We start from the raw sequence: 13,855 nt of genomic DNA, 5'->3' as shown, positions 1-13,855 counted from the left end.
AAGTGATAATGCATATCTTACATGCTGCAGTTCATGTTTTCCTAGAAACAAAAGCTGATAATTACTGAAAAGTAAATTATATAGCATTTGAAAAACAAACACAATAGTTTGGAAAGTTTGATCCATACTTTGCACTTGCAGTGTGATACTTGTGAATCTGAGCTTGATGTTTCAGTGATTGGTCCACACTGCCATTTTAGAGAAGACAAGTTCTTGGAAGTGGGGCTAGATCTGATAAAGGACTTCGGTATTGCTGTGCCTGACTCTAAGGCATTGCTTATTAGTGTGAAATCTGGAGCAAAGTGCCTTGGATTTTCAGTCTGTGTAGATGGAGTTAGGTTGTCCTGAACAAAACATGCCCTGCAGCCTAATGAAGAGAGTGCTGGAAACACATGGCTGTATTCTAGTTTGTCCTCACTGTATCAAGCATCTATGAGGAAACAAACTGAAAGAAATTGTTTTCTTCACCTAATGTTCTGTTCACTGTGCTTGTGTTTGCACATTCTGGTTCATACTTTGTCCATATTGGATGTTTTTGTCAGTTGAAACACATGGGCTAGAAGATCTTTCTCATCTTGGTCTGACCTTGCCTCTAGCCTAGCAGTGGAAGTGCTTGATGAGATGTAGATTTAAACATACTGAGCTGAAAAAGGCTATAAACTGGTGTATTCCGAGTTTTTCTAGTCAGTAGCATGCTACTGTACTCTGTATGGTCTTGTCCTTCACACAACTATATATAAGTTCTGATCTTCTAAGCAAGTAGATAGCTTTTTCAGGAATGGAAGGGTCCTTGTAGTGATGGAAAGAAATGTCCAGCTAGCCATGGATCTATTTCTGCAGTAGCTATATTTTTTTGTGCCACTTACACACTTAGCCATAAAGGTTTGAAAATAGTAGGGCAAGCAGGAGGCAACGACCACATGAGGATAGGGCTGGTGGAAGAGTTTCTGTAGCATGTCTCTTGCCTGGTGAGTAGGTAATACAGAATGAAGCTTATCCCAAGTGCCCTTCTAAATCCTCAGCCCCCCTCAAGAACATGTGGGTCTAGTGTCCTCTGACTAAACCGTTTTAGTTTTGTTACTGATTTTTCTTTTTAATTCCTTGAAGGCTTAAACACCACACTGCTTCATTTCAGAATCCCTGTCAGGCTTCATCTGTCTCCTCTCCAGGTATGCATGGATTTGGGAGAAGGAGTTTGTTTTCTATAGCTATATGTAAAGCAGGACCATTAAAGCTGTGATCTTGTGTGTTTTTTGGGTAACACAGATCTTAGCATAGAAAAAAGCAGTTATGAAAGGTTAACAACTATACTCTCAGTAGCTATTTGTTAACATAGATGTGCTTGTGTTTTTGTGGTATCAGAATATGCTTATGATTTGAGGCACTGACCCTGCCAGGTGTTTGGGCTTCATGTGGTCTTTTCTCTGAATATTTCCCAGGGTTAAGTTTAAACTTGAGAACGTGTAGAGACCAAAGTGTGATGGTATGTTCTGAGCTTGAGAAGTCATTAAGATGGGGCTTTGGGGTTCATACTTCTGGACATGGGAAGTTTCTGAAGTCCTTACTTAGATCTAGCCCATTTTTGCTAGCAGCATTTGGTAATTGTATTTTAAAAAGAACTGTTAAAAGTTGTAAGTTTCAAAATTCACTGCATAACAAATTTGACTTGCTCTTTGATTACTTTCTTGTTTAACACCTTCATTAACATACAATGGGATACAATATTTGAAAAGGGGAGTTTTTAGATGTCAAAGCACACCTGCAGCCTGCAAGATCCAGGGTTATGAATACATCCTATTGACAGATTTTGGTAAGCTTCTCTCCAGACTGACATGCTAGTTCTAAATCAGCAGTTATTGTGCTCTCCAGACTGCAGCAAAAAGAAGAAGAATATAAATGAGGTGCCAATTCTCATGGCATTGGTTAAATTAAAACTGTTCTGGTGCTTACTGTAGTTTTGTTATCAATGACACTTGTTTAGCAGTTCTGAAAGGCAGTATGTAGCAGGAACATTAAACTTTCAACATTGATTGGAGTGTTGTGACTCATTCTTTACACTTTTCATTTATACCAGGTGTAGAGAATCTCCTCATTTAGTATTTTGAGGAGGGTAAGTTTTACCTTGTTAACAGGTTCAGGCTGGGAAAATGTGTCACTGAAATAGCAGCTTCTGTCTTTGGCAGCAGTTGCAGAAATGCACCATAATTTAACACCTGTGTAAATGGTGTTTTCTGTCCAGTTTTGTTTGCTGTATTGAAGGGAGAATTAATTATTTTTGGGGAGAAGTGGGAGGTTGGTGAGAAGAGAGGAGAATTAAACAAAACTTTAGATGACAGGGAAGGATGTTCAGGGCTTATGCTTGATGGAGAGAGGTTTCTCTGAAAATCTTTTGTAATTACTTTTAGCTGTCTAGGTTAGATAGCACTGAAGAGTTAGCCTATCTGACATAACTTTGTTCATGCTAAAAAAAACCCAAATAAATGCTAAATTAGAGCATCCTGAAATAAAGGAGTCCAGATTTAAGCTTAAAATTCTAAAGTTTTACTTTTTGGAGAAAATTGATGTCAGGTGCAGTTAGAAATATTACCTTGGATTATTTGAATACTGGGCATAGCAACACTGCTTACCACTGTCTCCTAGCTTCATTAGCTTAGATTCTCTTCTGGATTCTTGAAATTGATGTTTCTGAAACTACTAGCAGATACTGTAATTCTGACATGTTTTGCTTTTTAAGTGGAAAAAGCAGCAGAATATAGAAAAATGTAGAAAATTGTGTTCATCTTTGTCTTTTAGCTGTACTCAAAACTTTCCCTGTGTTTCGCAGCCCATTGTTGTCAACCTGATTCAGAAATTGATAGGAAACATTGCAGATGAATGATGACCTTTCTGCTAAAGGTTTCCTATTTCCAAAGGTGTCTATGCAGCAGATGGTGATCAAATGCCTTCTGTTGGGCAGAGGATTGTGCTGTGATAACTCTCGGCAGCTTAAGGAAGCAAAATACTACACCGCTCAGTACAAAAGGGACAGCCTGATAATGAGAGCATAAACAGACTTGATGGTCTGCTAGGTCTAGAGCTGCATGGATGTTGGAGTAGGTAGACTCAGCTCTACAGTGCTTTCTCTTTTTTTCTGTACAGATGTGGTCTTCTCTAGTCTAAGACTTCTACAGGTCAGAGAAGTAGTTGCAACCACATCTCCATTTCTTAATAGCTGCTCAGTAACCTGTTCGAGGTTCCCCACAATATTTCAAGAGGATGTTGAAATAATTGACTTTTAACTGCTAATGCTTGCCTAAATTGAGTATAAATTATCTACTGAAAATAATAAAGTCTTTTATACATTAGCAAGACAAAGTAGATGTCCGCATGGCATTTCTTGTTGCTCTTTAAGTCCTCTTGTCAGACCTTTGCTCAGGCCAGACAGTCTTCCATGTGTGGCCTGTGTCTCAGCTTTTGTAGGAAAATCAGCATGTGTGAAGCAGACGAGAAATCAGGTGCACCAAGCACAGATGAGCTATTCCATGTTTGTGACTGGTGTATACCAGGGATGGGCACACAAGATTGAGAGACTATGGCAGAAGGGCGCTTGTGTTCACAAGTGTCTAACTAAAGCCTGTGAATTGGCAGCACAAGTTGGTTCTACAGCTGAGTCCTGAACTTGCTTTTATGAGCTTTGCTTCTGTGTGGTCAAGTGTTGGCAATTGCTCAGATTAACATTTGGCGTGTAGTGGAGAAGGTGTTCTGAACTCACAGCAGAGTGTACTGCAGTGGTCAAATCTGAGAAGCTTAAAAGCTCCTTTACAGCCTGTTTTTTCTCTACAACGTGTCAGCTTAAGTTGGAATGGTTTTGGATAATAGTGACTTGGAAATGCAAAGGACTTCAAAAAAGCTGGGCTAGAGAAGCTGCTATACCAATAGCTGGTCTTTATTTGGTACTGCCATGGGTTTTAGGGAATGTTAAGACATGGAGCAGTGTAGTTGTTAGTTACGGTAAGTGTTTTGTTTCTGCTTCGTTTACTGAGGAGTATATACAGGTATCTGTGAAATGGAGTTCCTGAAAGGAAAAGTGTGCACCCAAGGTCACATTTTCAGACTGTAGTATTTCAGATTTGACAGTAGGAGGCATCTTCACATCAGCTATTTCTATAGGAATGGCTGCAGAACCTGCCTAGTGTTTACTGAAACTTCAATAACGGTGGAAGATGTGAAGCATTTAATGTAAATGCAGTGGTTTAAATATATATGTCAACAAAATTAAAGTAAAATGTGGGATATTGTAGTGTGCCTAACTGTGTTGAATGTGGTTTTTCAAAAGAGTAATGTAAGAAACATTTACAGAAGTTCAGTTTTGACTTGCATCTAGGATACGGGCAAATTCTGCACACTATTTTGTTCTTTTATCATGGAACTGTCAGTATTTCATCTTGCACTAGTCTTGTAGCTTTTGACTGACCTGGTTTTTTTTGGTCAAACATAGTGTGTTTTAAATGGTTGTTCATATTTGTTGGCTTATAGAGTACAAATTTAAATGCATGTTTTGCATGTTTGCTTCTGACCACGTGCTTTTCACCAGGAATAAAGAGTGCTGTGAGTCTGTATATTAGCAGAGTATGTCCATCAGTGTTTGGAGTTGGGTTAAAAATCTGACATTCAAGATTTGTCATGGAAGGGCGAAGTAGAATGAATTTAGTCTCTTTCTCTTGTATATTTGATGAAAATATTTGGCCTGCCACACTAGTCTCTTTCTTTTTTTTAATAATTGCAGGTTACTCTCAGTACTGAGAACAAGAGAAAAAGCTCACATTAAATTATACAGATAGAGGTTGTATGTTAATGTCCTTAAGTGTTACAGTGCAGTGTTATGGAGTGGGGGGAGAGTTTTTTGAATGCTGTTACATTTTAACATGTGGCACTCTCAAATATTATGCAAGTTCCCACACTACTGGTCAGTGCATTTACCTTGAATCAAATGGCTGTTCACTTTCAGCTGTGGGGCAGCAACCAAAACTGAACAGGTGAATTGTTAGAAATTGGTCTTCTGTAGGTTTAGTCTAATGTCCTATGACTTACATAAACTCAGTATTTTGTTAAGATGCTCTGTATAGGTGAATGCATTTTTAACCAGTTTGCTTTAGTAGGAGAGTTTCAAAATTGTGTGTCACATGAGCAGAGACCTCATCAGGAGCAAAGAAATAGGTGCAAAACACAGGTGAAAAGGTAGGAATTCTCTTACGTTGGTCAGATTTTGTATCTGTACAATCAGATGGAGATGCATATATTTCTGCAAGGAAATTTAGGTTCAAATGGCAGTGAATTGCAGGTGGAGGCAATTGGTTGAAGGTATTCACATCTTTTGAAAATTAGTGTGTGCCTCTGTTACAACAGGCATAAAATGGTAGTGAGAATGACCTGTATCTTACAGTGTATCCATTCAGCTCTAAGGAGAAGGGACTATTCTTTATATAAATGGTTTTATGATATTGATTTCCTTTTTCATCTAATTTATGGCTAGTCAAGTTACCTTTGTTACTGAGTGTTTTCCAGTTACCTCGGGAAGAGTAAACCAACTAAATTTTAGTTGCTTTTATTGCCTTAAATTGTTTGCACCTCAACAATTTTTATCAGAATTAACTTGGAACTTGAAGAGGAAAAGATGATAAGAGGAAATCCTTTTTAAAATGTTATCAGAGATAAACTCCATTGAAGCTATCATTACTGTGGATTTTTTTTTTCTAATCTGTTACAACACAGCACAGGCTGCAGCAGTGATCTGCCTCCTAGCTGCCAAGATTGATGTGAGGAGGTTTTTTTTTTATGGCCATGATAAATGTATGTTTAAAAACAGTGCTCTCAGACATAGTATGAAACTTATGGCATTCAGTTTCCATTGGCTTTGTCAGCCAAATTCAGCTATGTGGGATTTTGATTTACATCTAATACATCAGAGGATTAAGAATTAAATAGTTTCATATTCACCTTAGGTCACTTTACTTTTCTATTCAAATTTATTCAAAAGCTAACCTTGAGGGAGAATCCAAACAATAAAAAAATGTGTGGCAGCAAAGCAGATTGATAAAAACGCCCCTAGCTGCTTGCCAGTTAGGTTTGGGATGTGTTTTTTTTTTCCCTAATCTGCCTTTTACAATTACCATGAACTGACGTTCTGCTGTTTCCTTAGGGAGGTGGTATGGATGTCTTTCTTTAGACATTATTCAAACTGCTGAAGAAAGTAAAAATTATGTTATATATACAGTTGAAGCTGTTTTTCCCCAGGCCAGCATAGGGTTCAAGCTCTTTTAGGAGGTTCTTTCAAGCTTTCTTTTGTTTAACGGAGTGACGATCGCTTAAATGTCGGGGTCCACTGAAAACTGGCACCGTTTTCCTGGGCTTGAATCAAAAATACGCAGAAGAGACCCCTTTACTGCTCTTGCCCAAGGAGGCAGGCTGAGGAAATACATTTCAACTAAATAGTGCGGGAACGCCCCGAGGAAGGCATAGGAGCGCTGTCGGGCATTTGCCATGTCCTGGTAATCTTTCTGTATTAGCCTAGCGCCGGTCAAATACGGCGGGGAGCCCTTTTTCCCCGCCGTGCTGTGCCGGGGGCGAGGGGCGGGGAGCCGGGCCCGCTGCCGCTGGGGAGCGCAGCCCCCGCCCCGCCCGGCGGGCGGCCGCGCCTCCGGCTCCGCTCCTCTCACCGCGCTGGGCTTCCCCGCGGCCGGCGGGCGGGAGGAGCCCCTCTTTCCGCTGGGTGTCACTCTGGGGTGGGAGAGGCGCGTTCAAAAGCGGAGGGGAGGGAAAAGCCCGCCGACAACCCCAGCCGCCCGCACCGGCAGCGCCCGCCACTCGCCACGCCGCGGCACGGGCGGCAGCCGCTCCGCTTCCTGCGGGCCGGGGCGCTCCCGGCCCTCCGCCTCGGAGCCGGCGCCCGGCGGAGAGTGCTCGGCTGGTGCCGCCTGCGCCCCGAGCCCAGCCCCTGCGGGCGGAGGCCGGCTAACCCTGCCAGAAGGATGCTGGAGAGCGGCTGCAAGGCGGTGAAGGAGGGCATGCTGGAGAAGAGGAGCGACGGGCTGCTGCAGCTCTGGAAGAAGAAGCGCTGTATCCTCACCGAGGAGGGGCTGCTCCTCATCCCCCCTAAGCACCCCCCGCCGCCACAGCAGCAGCAGCAGCCGACGCCGCCGGCCGAGCCGGCGGCCAAGATCAAGGAGCTTCACTTCTCCAACATGAAGACGGTGGACTGCGTGGAGCGGAAGGGCAAGTACGTGTATTTCACGGTGGTGATGGCCGAGGGGAAGGAGATCGACTTTCGGTGCGCACAGGAGCAGGGCTGGAACGCGGCGATCACGCTGCAGATGGTGCAGTACAAGAACCGCCAGGCCATCCTGGCCGTGCGCTCCACCCGGCAGAAGCAGCAGCACCTGGCGGCGCCCCACGGGCCGCGCCTCCGTGGCGCCTCCAACTCCGCCTAGCGCAGGTACGGACCCGGCACCGCGCCCGCCGCACCGGTACCCGCGGGGCTGCCGGCCCCGGCCGCCGCCTCTCCGCCTCACGGGCTGCCCTCTGCTCTCTGTCTCACTGCAGGTCCTGTTCACGGAGCGCTTCGGAGAAGAGGGACAGAGCGCGTTCGTGGCGGACCTGCTCCGGGGACTCAGAAACTGGGCAAAGGCCGGAGGTGCAGGTAGACCGGAGAGAAGCGGCTCAATAGCCTGAACCTCAGCCAGCTGCTGCTGCTGCTTTGCCGCCCTCGGTGCCGAGAAGCATTTCAAATCCATTATTTATAAACCTTGGAAAGGATCCTTTGGTGCGATGGGACTTCTAGGAGACATGATGTACTGTAACTTTATTTTAATGTATTTTATTTTATTTATTAGGATTGTTTTCTTTTGGGTTTATTTTCCTTCTTATTTTTTTAAAGGCTTATTTGCAAGACATTTCTAAATGTAGGCCATATAAAAAAAGTAAAGGAAAAAACAATATGCATGTTAGCTTCTTAAAAGAACAGAAAAGTTCTGGGTACTTCGTGTGCAATTTGACAAAAAAAGTTATTAATTTTTTACCCAAAATACATTATATTCCACCAGCATGGAAAATGTGTGTGTGTTTCAAAATTTGGCTGAAACCCATACTGCATATGAAACCTATTTTCTCTAATGAGAACAACAATTATAATCTGGACTTTTTTTTTTTTTTTTTAACTATTAAACAAGGTGGAAGATGATAAAAAGTTATTCATGCTATTCAAAAAAGCAGTGTTGCTTGTCATTCTGAGATTAAACCCAATCTGTTTAGTGTATGAACGGAAGGAATCTGACCAACTTCTTTTGTGATACGGGAATCTAAGTTGTATTCCAGCTATCTGTGCGGTGTGCTTGCTCCTAGGCTGGTGGGCCAGAGCTGGGAAGTGTTCATGAACATTTCTTAGTGTCCGAATTCTGGGCTCCCCCTGCACACTCAGTTCTTAAGTGATCTGGACTCTCAACTTGTGTTGCATTTTCATGGTGGTTTTTTAATGTCTTGCATTAAAGCAGTCGATAGTTTAAAATCCATTTTATGTATGTCTTAGTGTGTAAATGGATTATTTTGGTCACAGTTTTCATAAGCTTAAAGTTGCTCTCTAGCTGAGATGAACTAGATGAATTTTGGTGTTTAGCACTGTCAGATGTTGAGAGAGGCGTGCCATCTTGCCTCTAAAGACATTGATGAAGCCATGAAGTTGGAAAACAAAGGGCTAATTGCACAGCTGGTGTGTGTTTCTCTGCCTCTTAAAAGTCAGTGGGAGTTTGGCTGCCGATGCTGGTGGGAGCGAGTCGGAGCTCCTTGGCCAGTGCAGAGGAGGGAGTAGGGCGTGGGCAGTGAGCTTTCTAGGACAGGGCCCTGCTGGCGATGGGGGGCTTCATGTTGGGTGCTGCTGCCACCCAGGTTCTCTGGTTTAAATGAAACAGGGAGGCTGCAAGTCGGACAGAGCAATGTGGCCCATTATCTCTGGTCCAAAGTAAAATGTTAAAGCCATAGAGGTATTTATTTTAGCTAGCATGGCGAGGAAAATGGCTTTTGGCCCCCTTTACAATTTACAGTAATATAAACAAAATCTTCTAAAGCTACACATCCAAGGCTTTTCTTTTTGTGTAAATGAGGTGTAACTTGATAGCAAGAACCTTACCTTCTTGGTGCAAGCTTACAGAATAAGTGTTTAAAGCAAAAAGCTGAAGTGATACTCAAAGGAAGATTTTTGAATTTGCTACTGTGTACATCAGTCCCTTCCTCTGCACTCTAAGCTCAGTCCTGTAAGGAGTAAGTTGAGGTCTGTGTTAGCCCTCATCTTTTGTTCCTTCCCCCAGGTGTCAGGGTCACATACCTGGACAAGCAAAACATGTCATGATGAAGAATCTAAGCCCTCACGATCCTCTGTAGTTACTCCTGAGCACTTCTTTTCGACCTGGCCCTTGACAAGGCTGTGTGATGAGCTTGGGGCAGGAGATTACAGTGTCCTAACAAAGTCGTTATTTTGCCATTAATTGAAATTGAAGGTGCCCCGCATCTTCTAGCATTAGGTTCGCTGGCTTGGCAATCATAATACTCAATTTCCACATCTCTGTACATCTGCCATTATCATTCTGCTAATGCTTGGATGTTAGAGCTGCAAGGGGATTCTCTAATGAGCTAGTCGAAGACTCACAAAACAGACTGTAATTAGTAATTTGGCTCCTCTCTTTAGAGTGATTAATTACAGTTTACTGAGAAACTAATCCACCTTTTCAGGTATACAGATGTATTGCTGATCTCACCTACTAAAATCATTTTAGCCTGCTGAAGGATAAATGTAACCGATAAGAATGAATTCCTATTTGATCAGAGACACATGTATTTCTCTGAGAGAGGCAGTAATTGTCCTCAGTGGTTGCAAGTCTCTGAATGCCACAAAAGTCTATGGATGTAGTCTAAAGCTGAAATTTGCTGTTCTTCTGGAAGTACTTGTACTTTGAAAGCTAAAGATCATAATTTTATTGACAAAATTGACATGAAGGTGTGAGGAAACTACTTTCATTTTGAATTTGCTGTTCCTTTTCACTGGTTCAAGGTCAATACTCCACTTTTATGTTTCTTGCTCTAAGTTGAAGGATGCTCTGGAAACTTTTTGGACTGACGTAGTTCAACAAACTTATGTTGCTTGCTATTGCCTGCTGTGTTGCCTGTTTCAAAACTTTAGTGTCAGCCAGCCTCCTAGTGTGAGAGGTGGTCACATCACAAAATCTGTGTTGATACCTCCAGCTTGGGAGGGTGGGATAGGTGTAAGGATCAAACCTTTTCCTTGTGTCTCCAAACTGTCTGCTGGAAACTAAATGGGAACAAATTGGCTGGGGTCCCCCAGGGAGAGTCGGACCATGTGGCTCATGCCCTGTCAGTATAAATAAGGCTAAATTATCTGATGGGGACAGTCTGACAACTTTCTCACGCTCTGAAATCCACGACGTGTGGGTTTTTTTTGAGTTTTGAGGGTTTTTTGATTTGATTTTGGTTTTTTTGTTTGGGTGTTTTTTTCCCTCGACTGGTAGTAATTTTAGACCAAGAAATTGTTTGATGTTATAGAAGATACTTCTGGGGTTTTTTTCATCTTGCCTCTCTCTTACTGCATAGTCTTCATTCGAACATATGGATTCATTTGAATCCATAGTCTGGATTTAATACTGTCTCTTACTGCCTTAAGCAATGGCTATGAAAATAGGTTCAGCACATCGTGCTCCATCTTATTGGAGCTTTGCAAGTAAATAAATCAAATTGTCCTTCCTTTTCAAAAAAAAAAAAAAAAAAAAAAGAAAAAAAAAAAGAAAAGGAATCTGACAGCACATGGCTGAAGTAAATTCATTAGGGAATAAACAAAAATGCCAGTAAAACACACAGGCAAATGCTTGGTAGCAGAAGTGGGGACAGTCTGTTCACAAAGAGTTCAAAATTACTTGTAATTTTAAAAAAAGAAAAGTAATCAAGGGGCAAGATTCAGCAAGAAAATCCAAGCTGTGGTGACCAAGACAGTTTAGGAACTGGGGGGAAAAGGAAGATTGAGTGGATGCTGTTTCTGTGACATCCTGAGGTAATTCTCTTTTTTAAGGTTTGTGATATTCAAATGCCAGCTTCTGAACTGTAGCTGCAGCGATGTATGAAATGTTTTCTAGCGTATCCTCTTGTGAGCAGAAATACCAGTGTCGTCAAAAAAAGTTTGTGTGTAAATATGAATCATAAATGATTTCTGAGAGATGTGATTTATTTTTCATATTTTTCAAGATACATTCCATTTCAAATAAAGAGGTATCTATTGAAAGAGCTCTCAATATGTTGGAAGAATGGTTGTTTGGTGGGCTATTTGTGATGATTGAAGCCTGATCTAAGCTTCTCCAATGTCTTAAGCTCAATCTAAGAGCCTAAGAGGAACACTTTGAACCTGGGTAGGTACTCTGTGAAGACCCACTCAGATGCTCCAATTAATCTTTAGATAGATAGTCCAGAAGTTTTGCTTCCTGCAGTGTGTGATGTGTGAGCACGCACACCAAGTGTAGCTGATTTCTGTAATATTCAGTGTTACTGTTCATGTACAGCAGGTCTTTGGGACAAACAATTCAGGCTCATCACTGTTACCTGTAAATGCCTTGCTCTGTGTGACAATAGGAGTCTAAACTGAAGCATTAAATGTGCCTTCTTTCTCTTGTTCATTTATCTTAAACACTGTGATTGAATTTCAAATAACCTGAAATTAACCTAGGAAAAAAACACATTTCCACCATCTAGCATAAACTCTGACCTGTTCTTTTCTAGCTTCATGGGCAATGAGGTATGACAAGAAAAATGTGCTGCTTTGGGCTCTCCATAGAGCTGCAGCTCTCAGATGTCTTTAACTCCCCTGATGTGTATTTGTATTGCAGCAGGTCCTCATTTTCAAGCATGTCCTGAGGGTATATTTCTTTCAGTGACACAATGTGTGTTGACCTAGACATGTTGGTGCTGTTTGCCTTCACGGAGCAATGTCAGTAACCTCTTCCATAAGAAGCCTTTTGTTCTAACAAGTACAAGTCCTCTTTTCAATTGTAAACACCCAAAATATAGGCATTTGAACTTAATATTGAGATGCAAATTATAGCTTAAAATCTGACCTCTCACAAGGGCTGGTGCTGAGCAGCTTTGAAAAGTCAGTTAGGCACCTCTAAATTTGTCTGTTCAAGAAGCCACTGTTGCTTACAGCTGTTAGGGTTATCCCTTATAAGCTTTTAATAACAGTGTAAGTGTCTCTGTAAGACATCAGTATAGTAGAACAAGAATTTGAAATTTGTGGTGGTTCCTGCTCTGGCATCATTGGTGATATCTTTACAAAAGTGCATCAATACATGCTTCTCTGCTTCAGCTTTTGATTGAGAGGATGGGAAATAAGACTGCTTACGTATTTATGGCACATATGAAATGGTCCTAGAAATAGGGGCATTATTTTCCTAACGGGGAATATTGTTTTACTGATGTTTTCTCCTTTCTCTCATCTGAAGTACAATGTGGGGTACAGAGAGAAAATCTGGATCTGATTCAAAGTCCACTGAAATCAACCAGAATTTTTCCAGACTGGGACAGATGTTGACCTTTTTCATAAATGGTGGCTGCTTTTCTTTTGATTTAGAAAACCCAGGAATGAAACCCTAGAAGCAAGACCTTTCCCCGTGATCTGTGTCAGTATTGATGGTGTGTGATTAGGGTAACACTGAGATTCTGGCCTTTCATATTTCTCAATTAAATGATGGGGAGAAGAAGAGCAAGATGAAATAATGTCTATGCTTTTTGAGCAAAACAAAATACAAAAGAAGACCAATCTAAATGTGTGTGTGTGTCCCCTTCCCCCAAATGAAATCTAGATCAGAATGCAATTTCACTGAATTCACAGCACAGCTGAAACTGAACCGTTTTCTCTGTAACTGGACCCAATACAGAATTAAATGAAAGCCTTTTGTCCTCTGACTGCTTTTTTGTAGCAGGAACATCTCTGTCCTTTTTAGAAAGTGCAAAATTACTTTCCACACGAATCTATATATTTTTTTAATAAATCAACGAGATAGTAAAGACTTTCAACTTAAGTATTTTATAGATTTGAAATAAGCTTAAAAAAAGAAGTTATAAACAGTACCTTGGGTGTTTGTTATGTTTTTTCCTGTCTTTCCAGTGTGGGATTTTTTGATGTGTAAGGTAAAGACCTTGGTACACACTTGTCACAGTGTTGCTTTGTGCCTTCTGTGCTGATGAGCAGAGCAGAAGTGCTTTTGGGCCTGATAAGAACTAAAAGACGCCACGTCCTCAAGGTGTCCTGGCACTCAGAGGACCTGGGAGCTGCTTGGGACCTCAGCACAGGGCTGGATTACCTGTGGAGTCTGGCCTAAGGGTACACACTGAATTTACAAGGAACAGATCATCAGCTCCTGAATGAAGCACTGGGAAGTGATGCTGTACTGCCAGCTGGCATCTGCATGAAGCTCATGCTCTGCCTCAACAGCCTGGTTGGATTGCAGCACCTACAAGTTTTCCTTAGGAGACTTGTAGAAAAAGCCAGAGGTGAGGTTTCTGTGCTTAAGTGCCTAGGGTTTTTTTGGTTTTGTTTAGGCTTTTAGAAAAACATCAAAGCAGAGATATGTATCCTAGTATAGATACATCACAGGAACTTTAATCACTTTTACAGCCTTTCCTGGTCTTCTTCTAGATGTCTCTGGCTATGCCAGCCACCAGTGCAGGGAAAATGATTGTTCAAATGGGGGCTGGATTTACCTGTTGTATTGTGTTGTGCTATGACCACAGTGGATTTTGCATAAAAAAAATTTCTAATGACCCTGCTTCC

At 41.8% G+C, this 13,855-nt stretch overlaps 1 protein-coding gene across 1 annotated transcript; it reads left to right on the top strand.

Annotated features, from left to right (window-relative positions):
* The first annotated feature begins 6,931 nt into the window (after positions 1–6,931).
* On the top strand, positions 6,932–11,324 carry PHLDA1 (pleckstrin homology like domain family A member 1). Its single transcript, XM_066319196.1, has 2 exons — positions 6,932–7,471; positions 7,579–11,324. The coding sequence occupies exon 1, from the start codon at positions 7,008–7,010 to the stop codon at positions 7,464–7,466; it is 459 nt and encodes a 152-aa protein (XP_066175293.1). The 5' UTR covers positions 6,932–7,007; the 3' UTR covers positions 7,467–7,471; positions 7,579–11,324.
* Positions 11,325–13,855: the final 2,531 nt, after the last annotated feature.

This window comes from Sylvia atricapilla, chromosome 5 (genome assembly GCF_009819655.1).
Source record: "Sylvia atricapilla isolate bSylAtr1 chromosome 5, bSylAtr1.pri, whole genome shotgun sequence".
In the NCBI taxonomy this organism is placed as follows: domain Eukaryota; kingdom Metazoa; phylum Chordata; class Aves; order Passeriformes; family Sylviidae; genus Sylvia; species Sylvia atricapilla.
The sequence above is the reverse complement of the archived record's forward strand: the minus strand, read 5'-3'. Positions and strand labels throughout refer to the sequence as shown.